This window comes from Saccopteryx leptura, chromosome 1 (assembly GCF_036850995.1).
Source record: "Saccopteryx leptura isolate mSacLep1 chromosome 1, mSacLep1_pri_phased_curated, whole genome shotgun sequence".
Taxonomy (NCBI): domain Eukaryota; kingdom Metazoa; phylum Chordata; class Mammalia; order Chiroptera; family Emballonuridae; genus Saccopteryx; species Saccopteryx leptura.
Genome location: NC_089503.1, coordinates 219,135,827 through 219,156,069, shown reverse-complemented (window position 1 = coordinate 219,156,069; position 20,243 = coordinate 219,135,827). Strand labels below are relative to the sequence as shown.

The following is a 20,243-nucleotide window of genomic DNA, read 5'->3' as shown; positions in this document are numbered from 1 at the left end:
GTTTCTGTTCAGAAGTCAGATGTTATCCAATGGGGGCTTCTCTTTAGGTAATTAACTGCTTTTCTCTTGCAGTTTTTAGTATTCTCTCTTTGTCTCTTAACTTTGGCATTTTAATTATGATGTGTCTTGGTGTAGGCCTCCTTGGGTTCATCTTTAATGGGACTTTCTGTGCTTCTTGTACTTGTGTGACTTTTTTCTTCATCAGTTTAGGGAAATTTTCAGCTATGATTTTTTCAAACAGGTTCTCTATCCCTTGTTTGTTCTCTTCTTCAGGAACCCCTATGATGCAGATGTTGTTTCTCTTCATGTTGTCGCCGAGGTCTCTTAGAGCTTCCTCAGTCTCTTTGAGCCTCTTCTTTTTGCTGTTCTGCTTCTCTGCTTATGTTCATCTTGTCCTCTAAACTGCCGATTCGATCCTCTGCTTCATCCAGCCTGCTGTTGATTCCTTCTAGTGCAGTCTTTATTTCTGATATTTGTCATTTCTGATTTTTTTTTTATTTCAAAGTCCTTTTTGATGCTTGCTATCTCTTTAACTTCTCATTGTGACCATCCATTGTTGCTCTAAGATCCTTGAGCATTGTAAAAATCATTATTTTAAAATCTGCATCTGGTAGTTTGGTTACTTCCATTTCATTTAGTTCTTTTTCTGGGGATTTCTCTTGTTGATTCATTTGGGTACGGTTTCTTTGCCCATTTTGTCTGTGTATTTGATAGTGCTGTCTGATTTTGAAATTTGTTGTGGTGTCTTTATGAGGAAGATGGGCTCAGTGGTACTGATCTCCAAACCACCTGAGTTCCTTGCTCTAAGAATGCTTCTTGAGCATAATAGTATTTACTCTCCTGTTTTGAGTATTGAATGCAGTTGGTCCTTTCATGGGTGCTGTTATCTCTTCAGACTGGTTGACTCTAAGGGTCAACCTTGATCATGTTTTTTTAGATACTGTGCAATGTCTGTCTTGTTGGACATATTTATTCTCCACAGTGTCAGGTGCCTGCTGGACTCCTCCATTGGGCATGCTGCTTCTGTAGCTATCTGAGTCTAGCATTGGTGCTGTCTGCCACCCACTACTGATTATATTGGTTCTGGGTCTTCTTAAGTTGGCGTCAGCCATTGTCGGTAACATGCCATGGGCTACCTGTCTGGAGCTATTGCTCTGTTTGCTGTTTGTGTCTGCGTTTTCTGTGCCTGGGTAGTGTGGGAGGGGCCTACTTGTGTATAAGGACCAGCTCCCTCCTGCTTAGAGATGGTGGCAGCTCCATAAAAGCCCCAAGCTCCATAATATTTGCCTCCACTTTTCAGCTGCTCCACTACCTCTGCAGCTGCCTGGTCTTCCAACAGAGTCTCCTGTAGAAAGACTGTAGTGTGAGCTCAGACTGGCCTCACCCAACCAACCCCACTACAGGTTGTGCGCTTGGTGGTTAGGACAGCTGATGTTGGGAATACAATGTTAGTGGGACCCCCAAGGGATCTGTTGATCAGGAGCTCAGTATGGGGAAAGTGGCCCCTAAACCCTCAGGCACTGCTGGATACTCCAATTCTATTTCTTTCCAGCGAGATGAGCAGCAGGTTCAGATTGGGTGGGGCCGACAGTCCTTTTTGCAGAAGTTCTTCTAGCTGGTCCCCCCAGAAAGTGGCTAAGCCCCTCAACTGCACCAAACAACAGGCTTGCAGGGACCCACACTTTAAATGTCCGTGCTCCAAGCCTCTCCCCCATCCCCTGTGAAACCTAGCCCAGCAGGGCAGGACATCCAGCACCCAGGCTGGGCCGGCTGACTGAAGTTCCATCCTGTCCAATGCACATCAGCCACTGTGCCGGTGCTGATCACAGAGAGCAGAACTCACCTCAGCTGGGCCTGGTGTGATGAGCCCTCCCTTAGGACATGCTCCTTGCAAGGGTGTTTAGGACCTAAACCAATGCTCTCTGCAGCTGGCCACTGGATGTGCCAGCCCTGGGCCTCCCTGGCGGGAACCTGGCACAAACCAGTGGGGGACACTGCCTGTGACTGGCCCTCAGCAACCTTCTTGGAGCCACAAGCAATCCAGAGTTTGTAGCTGCCTCTGCTGGGCCCAGGTGCTCATGGAACTACCAAACCAGGGGTCCCCAAACTTTTTACACAGGGGGCCAGTTCACTGTCCCTCAGACCGTTGGAGGGCCAGACTATAAAAAAACTATGAACAAATCCCTGTGCACACTGCACATATCTTATTTTAAGGTAAAAAAACAAAACGGGAACAAATACAATATTTAAAATAAAGAACAAGTAAATTTAAATCAACAAACTGACCAGTATTTCAATGGGAACTATGGGCCTGCTTTTGGATAATGAGATGGTCAATGTCCGGTTCCATATTAGTCACTGTTAGCCGTAACAAGTGATATGACACGCTTCTGGAGCCGTGACGTGTGTGTCCCATGTCACCGGAAGTAGTACTGTATGTGAGCGACGCCGCACTTTGCGGATGCATCCTGTGCCCCCTCACTGACTGCCAATGAAAGAGGTGCCCCTTCCAGAAGTGCGGTGGGGGCGGGATAAATGGCCTCAGGGGGCCGCATGCGGCCCATGGGCTGTAGTTTGGGGACCCCTGTACCAAACTGCACACCTAGGCTGGCTTTTATCCACACCGAGTCTGAGGAAAGGTCCGCAAAAGGTCAAAGTTTCCTGAGCCCTGACTCCTGCAGCCTCTGGCTGCTTGTTGGGCTCAGCCACTAAAATAACGCCTCTGGTAGAGTCTGGAGCCTGGGGCAATTCAGGGATTAGGAAGGGTGGTGGGTGTGGCTCTGCCCCTTGGCCCCAGATGTCAGTCTGTCCAGACTTTTTTCATAGACCTCAGTATGGTGTGGCCCCAGGAGTCTAGTGGGTGTGTCCTCTGAGACTCAGAGGTGTGGTCTCCCCAGTTTCTACTGAGTCTCCCATGAGGCACAATCACCAGTTGTAGACTCTGGAGAATGCAGAGGAAAAGCTCCAGCCTCAACGCCAGAAAAGTGACATGCCACCTGCTTCCTGGTTTCTCAGAACGTCCCAGTCTCCTCAGGCTGGGGCAGGAGAAACTTCTGAGGGTGGGCCAGTTGCTCCCCCAGGCTGATGCTACATGAAGGGGACTGCTCCACCCCAGAAAGATGGCGACTGCAGTACTGGAGAATGACTCAGCACAGGGGTTCTGGTGGCCATCCCCACAGTGTCTCTCCCTGGGCCTCCAACTTCACACTCTCCTCATGCAACACCAGTCCTCTCAGTCCTCCCTCTGCCAGAGCCCTGGGTAAGCGGGTGTGAACAAGGGTTTCTGTGCTGGTCCTTTAAGATGGAGCCTGCATCCCCGAGAGTTCTGTCTCTTTCTTGCAAACAGAAACCTTGGCTGTTTTCACCAACAAATGATGTGTGGGCGCCTCTTCTAGGCCCTGGGGCTCTAGGCTGGGGCTCTGGTCTGGGGCTGAGGCCCCTCCCCTCTCAGGATAACCCTCCCTGTAGTGAGAATCCCTCCTGACCTTCCCCTGCAGCTCACTCCTGGGAGCGGGGCAGCCCTTTTCACATCTCTGCCCTTCCTACCAGTCTCGATGTGGCTTCTTCTGTGACCCTTGGTTATAGACTCCTCTTCGTTAGTCCAAGGTTGGTTTTTCAAAATAATTGCTTTTAAATTAATTTGTAATCCAATTTGGTCCTGGGAAGTGGCAGTTGGAACATCTGCCTACTCCATCACCATCTTGGAATGTCTGTCAACTATATATTTAGTTTTAATGCTAGTGGCCGAGGCCAGGTAGGTCCACATTGGATTTGGGCAGGGTCCACATTGGATTTGGGCAGACAGTAGAGAAACTGCAGAGCCCGAAAACATTGAGCCATTACCATTTAATAAAGTCTTGCAATGGTGGACAAGCAAACAGGCAAGGGAAAATGGCTTCTCAGATCCCTCACAATGGCGGGGAGGCAATCTGCCACCTGCAATTCGCGCTGAGCCTAAGCACCAGTGGCCTTACATAGACTATCCACACATGGTGCTGCCACATGCTCACACACTAATCAAGCAAAGTGCTTCCAGCTATTAAACCAGCAAGCAAGTCTAACACAGCTCTTTTCCCCACATTAGTGGTTAATATATGCCAGTGGCTCAATTGGTTCAAGCATCTACCCAGGGCATGAGAATAGCTGGATCCGAGTGTCAGTGTCAGGTGCTAAAAATAACTCAGTTGATTCTAGCATTGGCCCCAGACTGCTATTGCTAGGTGGATCCTAGTTGGGTTGGTTAAAGGTGGGAGTCTGTCTCACTATCTCTCCCATCATTAAAAAAATAGAGATTTATTCTCTTTTCATATGGTTAAAAATGAGTATCTTTTTATGTGGTTAATTACTATCCATATACAACATATTATTTTGGCAAAGAATGCTCAAATCTTTGCATGTTCTCATATTGTGTAGTGTTTTTTTTTTGGTTTTTTTTTGTATTTTTCTGAAGCTGGAAACGGGGAGGCAGTCAGACAGACTCCCGCATGCGCCCGACCGGGATCCACCCAGCACGCCCACCAGGGGGCAATGCTCTGCCCATCCGGGGCGTCGCTCTGTCACGACCAGAGCCACTCTAAGGCCCGGGGCAGAGGCCAAGGAGCCATCCCCAGTGCCCGGGCCATCTTTAGCTCCAATGGAGTTTGGCTGCGGGAGGGGAAGAGAGAGACAGAGAGGAAGGAGAGGGGGAGGGGTGGAGAAGCAGATGGGCGCCTCTCCTGTGTGCCCTGTCCGGGAATCAAACCCGGGACCTCCACATGCCAGGCCGACGCTCTACCACTGAGCCAACCGGCCAGGGCCTTGTGTAGTTTTTAAGAATTGTTTATATATTCTTTGTTGCTATGACACTTTAAATATTTCTTCTAGACGTTTTTGTTCTTCTATTAACAGTCTCGGGCCCTGGCCGGTTGGCTCAGTGGTAGAGCATCGGCCTGGCATGCGGGAGTCCTGGGTTCGATTTCCGGCCAGGGCACGTAGGAGAAGCGCCCATCTGCTTCTCCACCCCTCCCCCTCTCCTTCCTCTCTGTCTCTCTCTTCCCCTCCCGCAGCCAAGGCTCCATTGGAGCAAAGTTGGCCTGGGCCCTGTGGATGCTCTGTGGCCTCTGCCTCGGGCGCTAGAATAGCTCTGGTTGCAACAGAGCAACGCCCCAGATGGGCAGAGCATCGCCCCCTGGTGGGCATGCCGGGTAGATCCCAGTCGGGCGCATGCAGGAGTCTGTCTGACTGCCTCCCCATTTCCAACTTTAGAAAAATACAAAAAAAACCAAAAACAAAACAGTCTCTGAATATATTTTAAATAGTGGATTTGATATCTCAGCCTCTCTATGTGGATGTCTAATAGGCGTCTCAACTTTAACATGTATATATTAGTTTCCTATTGCTGCTGTAAGACATTACTACAAATTTATTTTTTTTTACAGAGACAGAGAGAGAGTCAGAGAGAGGGATAGACAGGGACAGACAGACAGGAACGGAGAGATGAGAAGCATCAATCATTAGTTTTTTGTTGCGCATTGCAACACCTTAATTGTTCATTGATTGCCTTCTCATACGTGCCTTGACCGCAGGCCTTCAGCAGACCGAGTAACCCCTTGGTCGAGCCAGAGATCTTGGGCTCAAGCTGCTGAGCTTTTGCTCAAACCAGATGAGCCCACACTCAAGCTGGCGACCTTGGAGTCTTGAACCTGGGTCTTCCGCATCCCAGTCCAATGCTCTATCCCCTGTGCCGCTGCCCGGTCAGGCACATTACTACAAATTTAGTGTCCTTAAATAACATGAATTTATTGTTCCACAGTTCTGGAGGTCAAAAGTCTGAAAAGTTTCACCGGGCTAAAATCAAGGTGTTCTTAGGGCTGCGTTCTGTCCCTAGGCTTCAGAGGAGAATCGCGTCTTTGCCTTTTTGAACTTGTAGAGGCTGGCTGTACTCCTTGGCTTGTGGCCCCTTGCTCCATCCTCAAAGCCAGCAGCATAGTGTCTTTGCTCCTCTTTTGCTCTGTTTCCATCCTTATGTCTTTTGTGTAGTCTCATAAGCATCTGAGTCTCCTGCATTCCTCTCACAAGAATATTTATGATTACACTAAGCCCAGGATAATCTCTCCATCTCAAGATACTAACTTGATCATATGTGCAAAGACCCTTTAACAGGAAAGGGAACATATTCACACGTTCTGGAGATTACAACATGGATGTCCTTGGGGGCCAGTATTCAGCCTCCCACTGGATTTGATAGCCCAACAAATCTGTTTTTCCGTGAGTCTTCCTCATTTCATTTAATAGTATGACCATTCTCAGACCAGTAACCCAGGAGTCATTCTTTTTTTGTTTTTTGTTTTTTTTAATGTTTATTTATTGATTTTAGAGAGAGAGGAAGGAAGAGAGAGAGAGAGAGAGACAGAGACAGGAACATCAATCTGTTCCTGTATGTGCCCGGACCAGGGATCAAACCGGCAACCTCTGTGCTTCGGGATGATGTTCTAACCAACTGAGCTAACTGGCAAGGGCCAGGAGTCATTCTTGATTGCTCTTTTAAAATCTTTATCTTTACCCTCCTCCACTTACCACCCTTATGTCAGTTCATTAAGTCAGTCCAAATCCATACAAACTGTTACTTCAGTTCCACTTTCTTTGAAATATACCAACTGTATCTAGACCAGGCATGGCCAACATATGGCCATGAGTTTATGCGGCCCGTGATTAAATTTTTAATATTTTCCACATGATGCACTGTGGAAATGAAATAAGTGGTACTTTTAAATCGTTATACATAAACTACGATATCTAACCATTGTACAACAATGAAAGTTAAAATCTCAGCTACTCAGAAGCAGAAGTGTCTTTGATTATTGGAAATCAAGATATTTAAGAAGATAGTGATACATGGAAAAGAATTCCGCATGTGACTAATCTAGGGTTAACTTCCAGTAATTGGTCGAATGGATTCGCAATACTTCTTTATTTTTTAAAAAAATTTCATTATAAAGATTTTTGTTAATTTGTTGTATTATACTTACATTTATTCATAAACAAATTACATAATAAAATTTTGTTTACTTAAACGAATCGTTTTTGTATTTAACATTTTTTTAATTTTAATATTTCATCTGGCCCTTGAAAAAAGTTTTCTTTTTAATCTGGCCCGGGGGCAAAAACTGTTGGCCACGCCTGATCTAGACTCCACCAACTGAATCTGGAATCTAATCTGTTCTCATTAATTTCCACTAAAAATAGAGTCCCTTTAGCATTTTGGATCCTTAGGCCCTCATCCTATTCTATCCTATCACTCTGGAGTGTTCATAGCTAACTATGGTATGAGGCAGTGTGGGCTAGGTGTCATAGAGTGGCACAAAGTGGTACAGAATAAGGTCCCAATCACTTTATTCCAACCACATGGAGATAGGAAGTAAAAAAAAATTTTTTTTTTTTAACAGAGACAGAGATTCAGAGAGAGGGATAGATAGGGACAGACAGACAGGAACAGAGAGAGATGAGAAGCATCAATCATTAGTTTTTCGTTGTGGCACCTTAGTTCATTGATTGCTTTCTCATATGAGCCTTGACCGTGGGGCTACAGCAGACCGAGTAACCCCTTGCTCAACCAGCGAGCGACCTTGGGTCCAAGCTGGTGAGCTTTTGCTCAAACCAGATGAGCCTGCACTCAAGCTGGCGACCTCGGGTCTCAAACGTGAGCCCTCTGCATCCCAGTCTGACGCTCTATCCACTGCGCCAACGCCTGGTCAGGCAGGAAGTGAAAATTTACGTGGTACAAGATGCTATGGAGAGAATTTGGGTCGGTCAGGAATAATTATCCTGAAAGGCAATTAGAATTTCCCATTAAAGCATTCAATTTTTTTTATTCTTATAATAGTGAACATTTTCTCTTAATTATTAAAAGTAGAGAATGAAATCTAATCTCTGGTTATATTGAATGACTCCTTCTCTTCCTCCCCTTCCTGAAGAAGAAACATGTTTTAACAAAATTATCAGGCAGCTGATTTCTTTTTTTTTTTTTTTTTTTTGTATTTTTCTGAAGCTGGAAACGGGGAGAGATAGACAGACTCCTGCATGCGCCCTACCGGGATCCACCCAGCACGCCCACCAGGGGGTGACGCTCTGCCCACCAGGGGGCGATGCTCTGTTGCGACCAGAGCCACTCTAGCGCCTGGGGCAGAGGCCAAGGAGCCATCCCCAGTGCCCGGGCCATCTTTGCTCCAATGGAGCCTCGCTGCGGGAGGGGAAGAGAGAGACAGAGAGGAAGGAGAGGGGGAGGGGTGGAGCAGATGGGCACTTCTCCTGTGTGCCCTGGCCGGGAATCGAACCCTGGACTTCTGCATGCCAGGCCGACGCTCTACCACTGAGCCAACCGGCCAGGGCCAGAGGCAGCTGATTTCTAGTATGCAAATAGCCGTAGATAGTCAGATTGGGTGGGGAGAACAGTATTGCTCCAGAATGAAGTTAAGCGTATGAAAAGTTGAAATAATATCCAAGTACAACTTTTGCGTTTAATTGTTCTGAATCTTTTTTCTGTAATTTTCTGTTATTTGGGGGCGATACCTTTACAATTTAGTGAAATAAGGAGAAAAATGGATGATTACTTGAAATAGTTTATTTTCTATATGAATAGATCTAAAAATAGATAACTTTCCCCCCACTTTTAGGGGGAAAAGTTGCTGACTGGATTTTCAGCAGCCTTGGTATACATAGCTTTATACACATAAAATTTAGCAAATCCTACCTTCATTGAAATTCCTCAAGATGTGAAAGTTGGAAAGGGGAGTATATCAAATCAGATATTCCAAGGAATAAGGTATTCTGTAAATTGAACACGGGTTTTTAAGGCAACAATGCTCTTCAGCCCTTTCCAAAATAGAGTGTCAAGATGTCCCTATTTATTTCCTCCTTGTTTGGTCAGTTGTAGTGTCACTGATTAAATTCGTTACCAGGAAGTGCTTGACATTTTAGTTTTGTGAATACAGATGTTTATTGATTAATCTTTTTCCTCCTGTAATGTGTTTCCAGGTGCTGTATCTCCTGTATTTGGTTAAGCTTTATATGTTGTGTTTTAGCACTTGAAACAGAAAATGTATGTAGTTAGTTTGAGACGTTTTTTGAAATATAATCACAAGAAATATTTAGAAGATCTTCAGAAAGCCCTAAATACATCACAGATTAGTCATTTGTTGTTTAAGCAGGAGAAACACTTCCCTGTTCATTTAAAAAAAAACCAACTTTATTGAGATAGAATTCACACGTACGTGTATGTGCACCCATTCCTTGTTAATTTAATAAAACATTTCGTAGAGTTCTGTCAATGTGTGTTTCAGATATTTATTGCCTACTTTTCCAATCACTGGGCAGAAATGATGGATTGAAGTGTACAAGAGAAGGGTATTCCAGGTACAGAGGGGAGATAAAAGAAGGCCTTGTGGTAGAAAGAAAATGAAGGAATGAGAACATTGGTGTGGGAAGAAGAGAAAAACAGGAGCTCTTGCCAGCTCCCGAGGTGGAACATTGGCTTCTTAAGGTCAGAGGATGGAGAGGCAGAAGTATCTGGCTTTCTTGAGCTTCTTTATGTCCCCCTGCTGTGTCATCTTGACTCGTACAGTTGTGGGCTTTCTCTTCCTATTTGTTGGTGTCTGGTTCTTCATCTTAGTCTGTCCTCTGTCCTTGCCCCTCCTTTCTTTCACAGTTGCCATTTTGCTTTGCCCTCTGTGTCATTCTAGAGCTTGCTTAGCTTGAATTCTGGTCTCTGAGAAGCCTTTTAATTTATTTGCTTTGTGTATTCTTTTCTCTCCGTTTTCTTTATGGCTGGAGAGAGCAGGCTGAAACATTCTTTCTTTATCCTTTTTTCTTTTTCTTTTTTGTGACAGAGAGAGAGAGACAGGAAGGGAAATAGATGAGAAGCATCAATTTTTCACTGTGGCACCTTAGTTGTTCATTGATTGCTTTCTCATATGTGCCTTAACCGGGGGCTAGAGCAGAGCAAATGACCCCTTGCTCAAACCAGTGACCTTGGACTCAAGCCAGCGATCATAGGGTCATGTCTTTAATCCCACACTCAAGTCAGCAACCATGTGCTCAAGCTGGTGAGCCCGTGCTCAGGCCAACGACATCAGGGTTTTGAACCTGGCTCCTCTGCGTCCCACCCAGTTCAACACTCTGGTCAGGCTTTTTATTTACTTTTTATTTGTTTAAAATTTTTATTTATTTATTTTTATTTTTTACAGGGACAGAGAGAGTCAGAGAGAGGGATAGATAGGGACAGACAGACAGGAACGGAGAGAGATGAGAAGCATCAATCATCAGTTTTTCCTTGCGACACCTTAGTTGTTCATTGATTGCTTTCTCATATGTGCCTTGACAACAGGCCTTCAGCAGACTGAGTAACCCCTTGCTCTAGCCAGCGACCTTGGGTCCAAGCTGGTGAGCTTTTTTTTTTTCTCAAGCCTGATGAGCCCACACTTAAGCTGGCGACCTCGGGGTATCGAACCTGGGTCCTTCTGCATCCTAGTCTGATGCTCTGTCCACTGCGCCACCGCCTGGTCAGGCTTATTTACTTTTTAAAAATGTATGTATTGATTTGAGAGAGAGAGACAGAAATGTCGATCTGTTTCTGTATGTCCCTAACTGGGGATCAAATCTCTGTATATCTGACAATGGTCTAACCCAGTGGTCTCCAACCCCCGGGCCGCGGACCGGTACCAGTCCGTGGGCCATTTGGTACCGGTCTGCAGAGAAAGAATAAATAACTTACATTATTTCCGTTTTATTTATATTTAAGTCTGGACAATGTTTTATTTTTTAAAAATGACCAGATTCCCTCTGTTACATCCGTCTAAGACTCACTCTTGACGCTTGTCTTGGTCACGGGATACCTTTGTTGTCCCACCCTAAAGGCAGGTCCGTGAAAATATTTTCTGACATTAAACCGGTCCATGGCCCAAAAAAGTTTGGGGACCACTGGTCTAACCAACAGAGCTATCCAGCCAGGGCATCTTGATCCTTTTGTTAATATTGAAAATCTATTTGTGTAAGATAACATGCCAGGTTCTGGGCTACCTCAGTAAATAAAACCCCCAGGTTTTCAGTTGAGGAGTCGAAAAGAGTGAGTGTTATTCATTGATTGATTCATTCATTAGCTCAATAAATATTTATTTAGAGATTGGGCTACAGTTGTTGGAAAAAATAAAAAATCTTCCTCTCATGGACAATACATTTTGATAAGATATATGTACATTAAGTAAATGATTATACAAACTAATGTTAAATTATAGATAGTTGAGCCTGACCTGTAGTGGCGCAATGAATAAAGTGTTAATCTGGAACGCTGAAGTCATCAGTTCAAAACCCCAGGCTTGCCTGGTCAAGGCATATATGAGAAGCAACTACTCTGAGTTGATGCTTCCTGCTCCTCTGCCCCTTTCTCTCTCTCTGTCTCTCTCAAATCAATACATAAAATGTGTTTTAAAATTACAGCTATGCTGAGTCCGTGAAGGAGCGCTCCATAGTGTTGTGCAAATATATATTAGGGGGGTCAGGAGAGCTGGGGACTGCCTCCCTGAGGAAGTGAAGGGTGAAATGCGATCTGAAGGCCCAGTAAGAATTAAGTAGGCAGAGGCAGCAGGAAGGAGGAACAGCAGATGCAAAAATCCAGCACTGAGAGGGGGCTTGGAGCATTTGAGGAAGTGGAAACATGGAGCTGGATGGAATGAGACGGAATGAGGATGAAGAGGCCAGTTGGGGTCACATCCTGCAGGGTTTGGTGTGTCCTGTTAAGGACTTTGGTGCTTATTCTATGAGTGATGGAATGGGTGCTACTGAAGAGCTATAAGCTGGGGATAGGGGGAGAAAAGTAAACAACACACCTTTATTTTTGAAACATAGTCTGCATACTGTGGAGAATAAATGGAGTTGAGCGCAGGTGTAAGTGAGGGAAAGGTCATGGGAATGCCAGTTAGGAAGCTGTTGCAGCAGTCCAGATGAGAAGTGAGGGTAAGGGTCAGCAAGGATTTTAAGTTTCCAGACCTACCTTCAACTTCTTATTAAATGTATTATTTATTTATACCAGAAATTATTTTTGAAAGTTGACTTACACAGATGTGATAAAACTTAAGTTCATTCAAATGAGAAATGGGTTATTTAAATAAAAAGGTATGAGTGGAATTATACCAGATAATCAAGGGTAAAAATGATGGCCGAGCTCAAGTTTAAAACTTAGCTCTGAGCTGCTGGAAACCTAGGCAGAGGAGGAAATAGGTAGTATAGATCATGTGATTTAATGTTTAACAGAAAGAAGCATGCTAGTTAAGTGAGGAATATAATCTTTTCTTTATGAACATTTAAACTACTTTTACTATACAATTGCTGTTAAACAACCTGGATTGGCTCAGGTTATTGAAACCTAAGACTTCAGCTCTTGTGGTCATGGCATTAATCCATTTTTGGCAGTAGATTACATTGGTATTTCAAAGAGTAAAAATTTCCGAACATTCCAGAGCCGAACTAAATATATGCGTTTCCCCTTGCTACAGAGGGGAAGCATAGGCTAGTAGAGGAGGTAAGAAATAATGACCAGGTAAGAGGCTCATAGTGCAGTCCATGGGCAGGAGGTAAACCCTGAATTTATTTCCTTGGCTGCTTCTCCAGTAGCTATTTGTTTCCATAAATACTTGCTCATAGAAGGCTTCCTTCTTGCTACACTTGCAAGATGCATAATCGGGGACAAAGAATGCCATGCACAGAAGTGTTAGCCTTATTTCTCAGCTCACATTTCAACCACTAAAATATACTTCTAGAATCAAGAACTTCAAAAACAGAATTGTTTCTAAGTATTTTAATGAAGTTGTCTGGAGTTCCCAGTGACTCTCAGGTCAGTTCTATAACCCTGGAGTTTATTCTGTTTTCCATTGCATTCGCTTCCGAGCCCTGTACTTGACCAATGGCTTCAGCTTTGCTGCTGACTCTCCTGGTAAGGTGTTAGCCCCAAAGGAATTGAAGAGTCCCAGGAGAGCCAGAGAGAACAGTAAAATAGGAAAAAGGAAATCAGATAAGTCCAGATTGTTGGCCTCCAAACCTCAGCTCTTGAGATAGTGGCTTCAATCCATTTTTTATAGTAGATAACGTTGGTGTAGACTCCAGGAAGAGATTTAGCACATTGGTATCCCCAGCTTACCAATCCTATCACGATCCATACACCGTTAGTATAGCATGACAGAGGCCCTCCAGAATCACCCTAAGGAAGAGATAAAGGTCATGAGCATAGTGAAGTATCTCTCAGTCTTACTTTTTCTTGTTATAACAGCCTTATTGTTATAATTCACACAGTAATACAATTCCCCCATTTAAAGTATACAAGTCATGGTTCTTAGTATATTCACAATCAATGTTCAGTTATTACCACATTGCATTTTAGAACATTTTAATTGCCTCCAAAAGGAATTCCATACCCATTAGTGATCACCCTGTTTTCCTCCCAGCACTAGGACAACCAGTAATCTACTTTCTGCCTTATGGATTTGCACATTCTGGACTTTTTGTATAAATGGAATAATATAATATATGACCTTTTGTGCCCAGCATCTTTCATTAAACATACTCCTTTCAAGATTCATCTATGTTGTAGCATATATTAATACTCTGTTCCTTTTAATGGCTGAATAATCATCCCATTATATGAATATACAACATTTTGTCTATCTAGTTATTAGTTGATGGACATTTGGGTTGTTTCATTTTTGGGCTATTATGAATAATGCTGTTGTGACCATTTATGTACAAGTTTTTATATAGACATGTTTTATTAATCTTGTGTATATACCTGGGAGTGGGATTCCTGGGTCATGTGATAACTCTAGATTTAACCTTTTGAGGAACTACTAGGCAATTTTCCAAAACAACTATACCATTTTACATTTCCAGCTAGGTGTATGAAGTTTCCAATTTTTTTCCACATCCTGTTAACTCTTGTCATTACCTATCTTGATTGTAGTCATTTTACTGAATGTGAAGTCATATCTCATTATTTGATTTACAAATAATGAATATACAGATAGAAAATCTTGGTAAAGATATAGAAAAGTATGTGTGTTAATAAGAGAGAAGTAATTCTAGAACTAAAAAATAATATGAAAAATTTCACTAGATGAATTTAATAGGAAAATATAGATGACAGGAGAAAGAGGCAATGATGCTGAATATGGATTAATTTAAAAGTATCCTAAAGAACAGAAAAAGAGAGTAAAATGAACAGATTCAGGGACCTGTGTGAAAATATCAAATGGTGTAACATAAATGTGTGGTTTTAAACAGAAGACAAGAAGAGAGAAATGAGGCTGAATAATATTTGAAGAAATCATGAATGAAAACTTTTCAAGTTTTGATGAAAGATAAAAGAGTAGACTAGCCCTGACCGGATAGCTCAGTTGGCTAGAGCATCATGCTGAAGCACAGAGGTTGTCAGTTCAATCCCCGGTCAGGGCACATACAGGAACAGGTCAATCAATATTCCTGTTGTCTCTGTCTGTCTCTCTCCTTTTTCTCTCTCTCTAAGATCAATAAAATAAACATTAAAAAAAAGAGTAGATTAAAGAAAGAAAAACTCAACAAATACCAAGAAGGATAAATACAATGGAAATCATACCTAGTGCATAACAATCAAACTTCTAACAATCAAATATGAAAGAAAATTCAAAGCAGTCAGAGCAAAACATGTCACACTCAATGGAGGAAGACACAAATGATAGCTGATTTTTCATCAGTCATGATCAGAAGACAATGGAATGGCTTCTTTTAAATGTAGAAGGGTTACACAAGAATTATTGTTAGGACCCTTGTCTTCTGATTCCTAATCCACTGTTGTTTACAGAGCAGAATACCTGGATCCACATTAAGACCTTATGTTAAAAAATTTCACGAGTAAACCCGAACCTGGCAGCTATCCTTTCTGTCACTATCACCAGCACAAATCATGTCTTCCTTGATGAACGCTTGTTCTGGCAGAAAGGAGCTGGTTGGGTTGTAGAGATATTCACAAGCTTGGCGGTCAAAGACGGATACTTCTGCTTCCTGGAGGGGGTGAATGGGATCATCAGTACCTGTAGAGATAGACGGGAAGAAAAGAAGCAACCTGGAAAGGTGCAGGGGCAGCATTCAGTCATGATGTGCAAAATTTCTGAGTGGGAATCCAAAAGCAGAATATAATCACTTTCCAATCATATTTGCTAGTGGAAGAATTTATTGGGTACATTTAATCTAAAACAATGCATAATTCAAAATTATTTCTATTCATTTGAGGTTTTTCTAAATGTGCCAGTGTGCGGGGTGTTACTAATGTTCCAAGTAAAGAGAAAATCAGATACATTTTGATTTAAGAAAGGTGTGAGTATTCTAAAGTATTCCAAAACTTTTTCCTTTCCCATTTTTCTGCTCCCAGATCTCCTGTCTTGTTTTTACTCCAGCCTGGGACAGTTGACACAACACTTTAAAGACAGATTAAAAACACACTACACTCTCTCAGGTTTCTTATCCTCTGTTTCAGAGAGGTATTTGTGTGTTTCAATTGTTAGTGTCTGCTCTTGCAGATATAGCCAGACTCTAGGCAGGATATAAGAGTAAATAAATATAGAAATGTCAAAAAGAGACATTTTATTTGAAGACTTAGAGATAATATCAATGGGTTGATTTGGTTTTGTTGAAAAAAATACTTGCGTTAGTAATGATGTGTCTAGAATCTGAATGTTCTGGAATGGGTACAAGGGGGTTCTGAAATATAAAACAACCACTTTCTCTACCCATTCTCACTTTCATTTTCCTTAACATTTCCCCATCCAGTCACCCAGCAAGCGTCAGGAAGAGTCTGCTGCTTTGTGACATTGGGCAGGCAGATGGGCAGGACCAAAGAACTGAAGGTGACTCTAGAGAGCAGTTTCAGTAAGGCGATGTCTGCCATTGTATCTTCGGATTTGGCATGCAGAATGATTTGGGACACATAATGTTTCACCCATTTTCTGAAAAGCCTACTTGTGTTGATCCCATCCACACGGTGTATAAGAAAGGAATCCATTTCCTAATGGGAAGAGAAAGAGGATAAAGGTGGACCACAGGGGTGTTACAGCTGGGTCAGAACAAGCTGCTGAAGTGTAGCGAGCAGTAACACCTGTAAGAGAAAAGTGGCAGACTTGGAGTTAGCCAGGCTGCTTCCAACTTGGACTAGGCGTGGTTTGCCTGCTTTTCTCCTTCCCTCCCTCCCTGACTGCTCCTTTTTTGTTGGCTACTCTTTCTGTGGTCTCCTCGTACATGCTTACGACCAGTGTTTTGTCCAACATCTTCTCCCTGCTTCTCTTGTTCACCTCTCCCACTCTCCCTGTCAGCCATCACCTATATGCTTAATAGTCATTGGTCTGTTTTATTGCCAATTTTGATTTCTGAGCATGAGAGCTTTATTTCTAAATAACACTTTAAAGCAAAGTATAATTACCAAAGTTATACATATACTATTTAAAATGTCAAGTAGCTTGATAAGATGTACATATTAAGTGAATGAATAAATAAATAAATACAAAAATTCTCTGCCCTCCTGCCCTAATCTAAAGGCAGTCACTTCAGGGAGGGTGTCTGCAAACTCACTTATGTTGGCAGGCTTTGAGTTTTCACTAGCTGTGGGCTGGAAGCATTTGTTTTACATGGGCCTCTCCCTAGGGCTACTCACCACATGACACCTAGCTTCTCTTGTCAGAATAGTTCAGAGAGAAAGCTTAGATTGTGTTTATGACCCCCAAAAAGCTTAAGACAAAACTCCCCGACTGGTGGTTAGGAAGTATTTAGCAAAAATTAAATGTTTCTAATATAGTGCTTCTTTTTTTTTCTTTCTATCTGTATGTCTTGTCCCTAGTCCAAGGTGACCTAGGATTTCTGTTACCCAGCTGACCACTTTCATTTGTCTGTTGGTTCATTCATGAAATCATCCCATGTTCAGAGACTCCATCTGTGTGCTAGCCACTAGCTAGAACTCACATTTGTATGCAGTGTGCTGCCGTCAGTATCCACCTGTCACTGATGAGGCACCCTCCACTGATGGGCATCTGGCTGAAGTGCAGGCTGACCTGCCAAGGCCAGCGCCCCGCAGGGACATCCTGGCCACCCACAATACGACCTGAGTATACAGGTCGTCCACACACTAGAGAAAGAGGAGAGAGGGGAAATGTGGGTCCGACTGTCTCGTGGTCCCCTTTGCTCGTCACCGCCCGCATCAGCCTCCCTAAGCCTCCACACACCATCCTAGCCCAATGCCAAACCCAGCGGTTCTGGGCCCCGGGGCGGGGGACCACTCACCTGACTGCAGATTCTTCTTTTTGGAAGAACAGCATGGGTAAGACCCTAAGACAGATAAACCGTATCATTAATGTATAATAACGCAGCATCTCAATTCACTGTACAGAGAGGTGTCCACATATTTAAATTCCTCAGATTGGTGTTGAAGGCATAATTTCTATAAATGTTTGCCCGTTAATGGGAAATTTGATAATTATGATATACCTACATGCCTTCTTTAGCAGCATACATGGAGCATAATTTAATTTTTACTCAGTGATTCAAGGCTGTCATCGGGAATATCAAGGTGTCGGTTGTAAATACGATGCCTCCAGATGCTTTGGAGGCTTATGAGCTATTTTGTCCTGTTTTCTAACTGAACTGGCATTTTGCAGTATTCATGTCCCTTTTTTTTGCCACCTGTTATCTTTTGGCTGCTCTCCGCCTACCCTGACTTTAAATCACCGTGGGCCAGAGAAATAAGCTTAGCCTGAAATCGCGGAACAGCATTTGTACGTCAGCTCCCTCTGCTTGAAATGCTCTTTTTCTAGATCCTCTTCGCGAAGTCACTGGTCTCCTTCCAGTCTTTGCTCAAATGCCTCCCTTTTTATGAAACCTTCCTTGACTACCCTATTTGAAATTATGTCTCTTGTTCCTGCAGTCTAGAGCCCCCTTTCCTCTCACCATATTTATTACTTTCTAACTGCTGTGTAATTCACATATTCAGTATGTGCGCTGAGGGCAGGGATCTGTGTTTTGTTTACTGCTACCGTCTAAAATACTTGGAAAGGTGCCTGGCATCTAGTATCCTCTCAGGACTTTGTCAGGGTGGTGTCGTCTTATTCTATACCATAACTTCTTGAGCCAAAAAACCTCTCCTCCGCCTCCCACCCCACCTCAGACTCTCACCCAGCACAAGGTACAGCAGGAAGACACGCCCGGCAGGGCCCATGTTTCCGTCCTCGGGTCAGCACTTCCTGCTTCCCGGACTGGGGCTCCGAGGCAGAGGCCAGAGGAGGGGACAGGACCAGCTCCTCTTCTTAGATGGATTCCTCTGCTTCAGCCCCTCCTCTCCTTTGATCACTCAGGGCCAGGCCCTGTGGGGACCAGACTTTAGAAGTGCAGCTGCAGGACCCAGGGGGAGGAGCCGAGCCTAGGGCGCCCCTGCTGACTAGGGAGAGCCGGCTCTGGGCTTCCTGCCTCCTGGGTGTGGGAGGGTGGTTGCAGTATCTGCCTGCCCAGGCAAGTTGGAGGGCACTGACGTAACAGGACCCTTTTCCCTAGCAAAGAGATGGAAGATGGACAGAATTCTTCAAAAGCAAACAATGGAAAAAAAGGAAATTAACCCAGCACCTGGCTAAATTTTTCCTAATTTTTTGTTTTCATCTTAGTCACAGTGTTAGCCGGAGAGTATACTGTAAGTCAGATTTTCTGGCAAATAGACTTTAAGGAAGAGAGATCTGTGTGCAAGAAGTTTATGGGGAGTGGTCTCAGGATCACCACCTCAAGGGTGGACAGAAGCAGGACTGGGCAGAGGTAGTAGAGTCCAACTCTACGGCATTTGCAGTAGAGGCCTTCACCAATTCCAGAGGTTTCTCTGCAGCTGGGGCAGCCCTTCAGAGGTGTTCTGAGCTGAGACAAGAAGGCTTGGCACCTGGACTTCTGCGGGACTGGATGCAGGCTGCCTCCGAGTAGGGGAAATTGCCTTGGGGAGGTGGTTCTGTTGGCAGTTCTTGGAATCAGACTTGGCCATGACCTGCCAGCAGCCCACACTCCTGGTTGCTAGGAGACTGAATGCTTAGGTTCTGAAGGAAAATCTGGGCAGTATAGCACCATGCCTGCCACAGAATTCTCTGTGCCTTTTAAGTTTTCCGTAACAATTGTTTATAGGGTACTGGATCTGTGGAGGAGGCAGAATTCAGTGAACTGTTAAAGCATGTTATTGTTCTCTTGTATCTTAACATACTGGGAGGTTTGAAAGATACACATGAAGCATTAAAAATAATAAAAGCCAAAAAAAGTGAAGCTGGTAAGGTTTATTCCGTTACAAGCAACAGAGACTCAAACCAGCTTAAACAAAGAGAAGGTTGTTTCAAAAAGATTGTTATGCACTGAAATGTACCCCCCCCCCAAAAAAAAATTCATATGTTGAAGTCCTAACCCCTCTATAAACACCTCTGAATGTGACCACATTTAGAGATTGTCTTTTTATTATTTGTTGAATTTATTGGGGTGATGTTGCCTAATAAAATTATACAGGTTCCAGGCGCTGGAGTTTGTTTTTATAGAGATAATTAAGGTACAAAGAGGTCATTAAGATGGGCTTTAATCTGATATTAATGTCCTTCTCAGAAGAGGAAATGTGGACAGAGGCTCATACAGAGCAAAAGATGGCTATCCACAAACTAAGGAGGCCGGATCAGATTCTCCCCACATGTCCCTCAGAAGGGACCAACCCCATGGACACCCTGATCTCAGACTTCTCACCTCTATAACTGTGGGGAAAAAAAGGTAAATTTTTATCATTTAAGCCACCCAGTCTGTCATACTTTGTTTGGGCATCCCCAGCAAAGGACTGCAGGTATCTATGAAGCAGTAAGGAGAACAGAGTAACAAGGACATCTGGACCTATCATAGGGCAGACCGGATGTCCAGGGTGGGAGAGTAGAGCTGTAAGGATATAAAGTCATGTCGCAGGTGCCCCTGTGCATGAAGGGGAGAAGGTGAGGATGCAGAAATATGGTCGGCTAAGCAGCAGGGACTGTGAGGGGCAGATGCCAGATTTTCTGTGTCCTAGTACAGTGAGATGCTTACCTCTTCAAATACTTTTTTTTTTTTTTAAACAGAGACAGAGAGTCAGAAAGAGGGATAGACAGGGACAGGGACAGAGACATGAGAAGCATCAATCATTAGTTTTTTGTTGCGACACCTTAGTGGTTCAT

The 20,243-nt window shown here is 43.6% G+C and overlaps 2 protein-coding genes across 4 annotated transcripts in view; one reads left to right on the top strand and one right to left on the bottom strand.

Moving 5' to 3' along the window:
• SH3D19 (SH3 domain containing 19) overlaps positions 1 to 20,243 on the top strand; it is a 195,456-nt gene that overhangs the window by 26,720 nt on the left and 148,493 nt on the right. The window lies entirely within an intron of this gene.
• Positions 12,859 to 18,265, bottom strand: PRSS48 (serine protease 48). The gene is given in 9 exon segments (XM_066361511.1): positions 12,859 to 12,960; positions 12,963 to 13,070; positions 13,073 to 13,225; positions 14,920 to 15,086; positions 15,793 to 16,005; positions 16,008 to 16,057; positions 17,005 to 17,167; positions 17,323 to 17,367; positions 18,211 to 18,265. Coding segments are annotated over 9 exon segments (1,044 nt in total). The 5' UTR covers positions 18,254 to 18,265.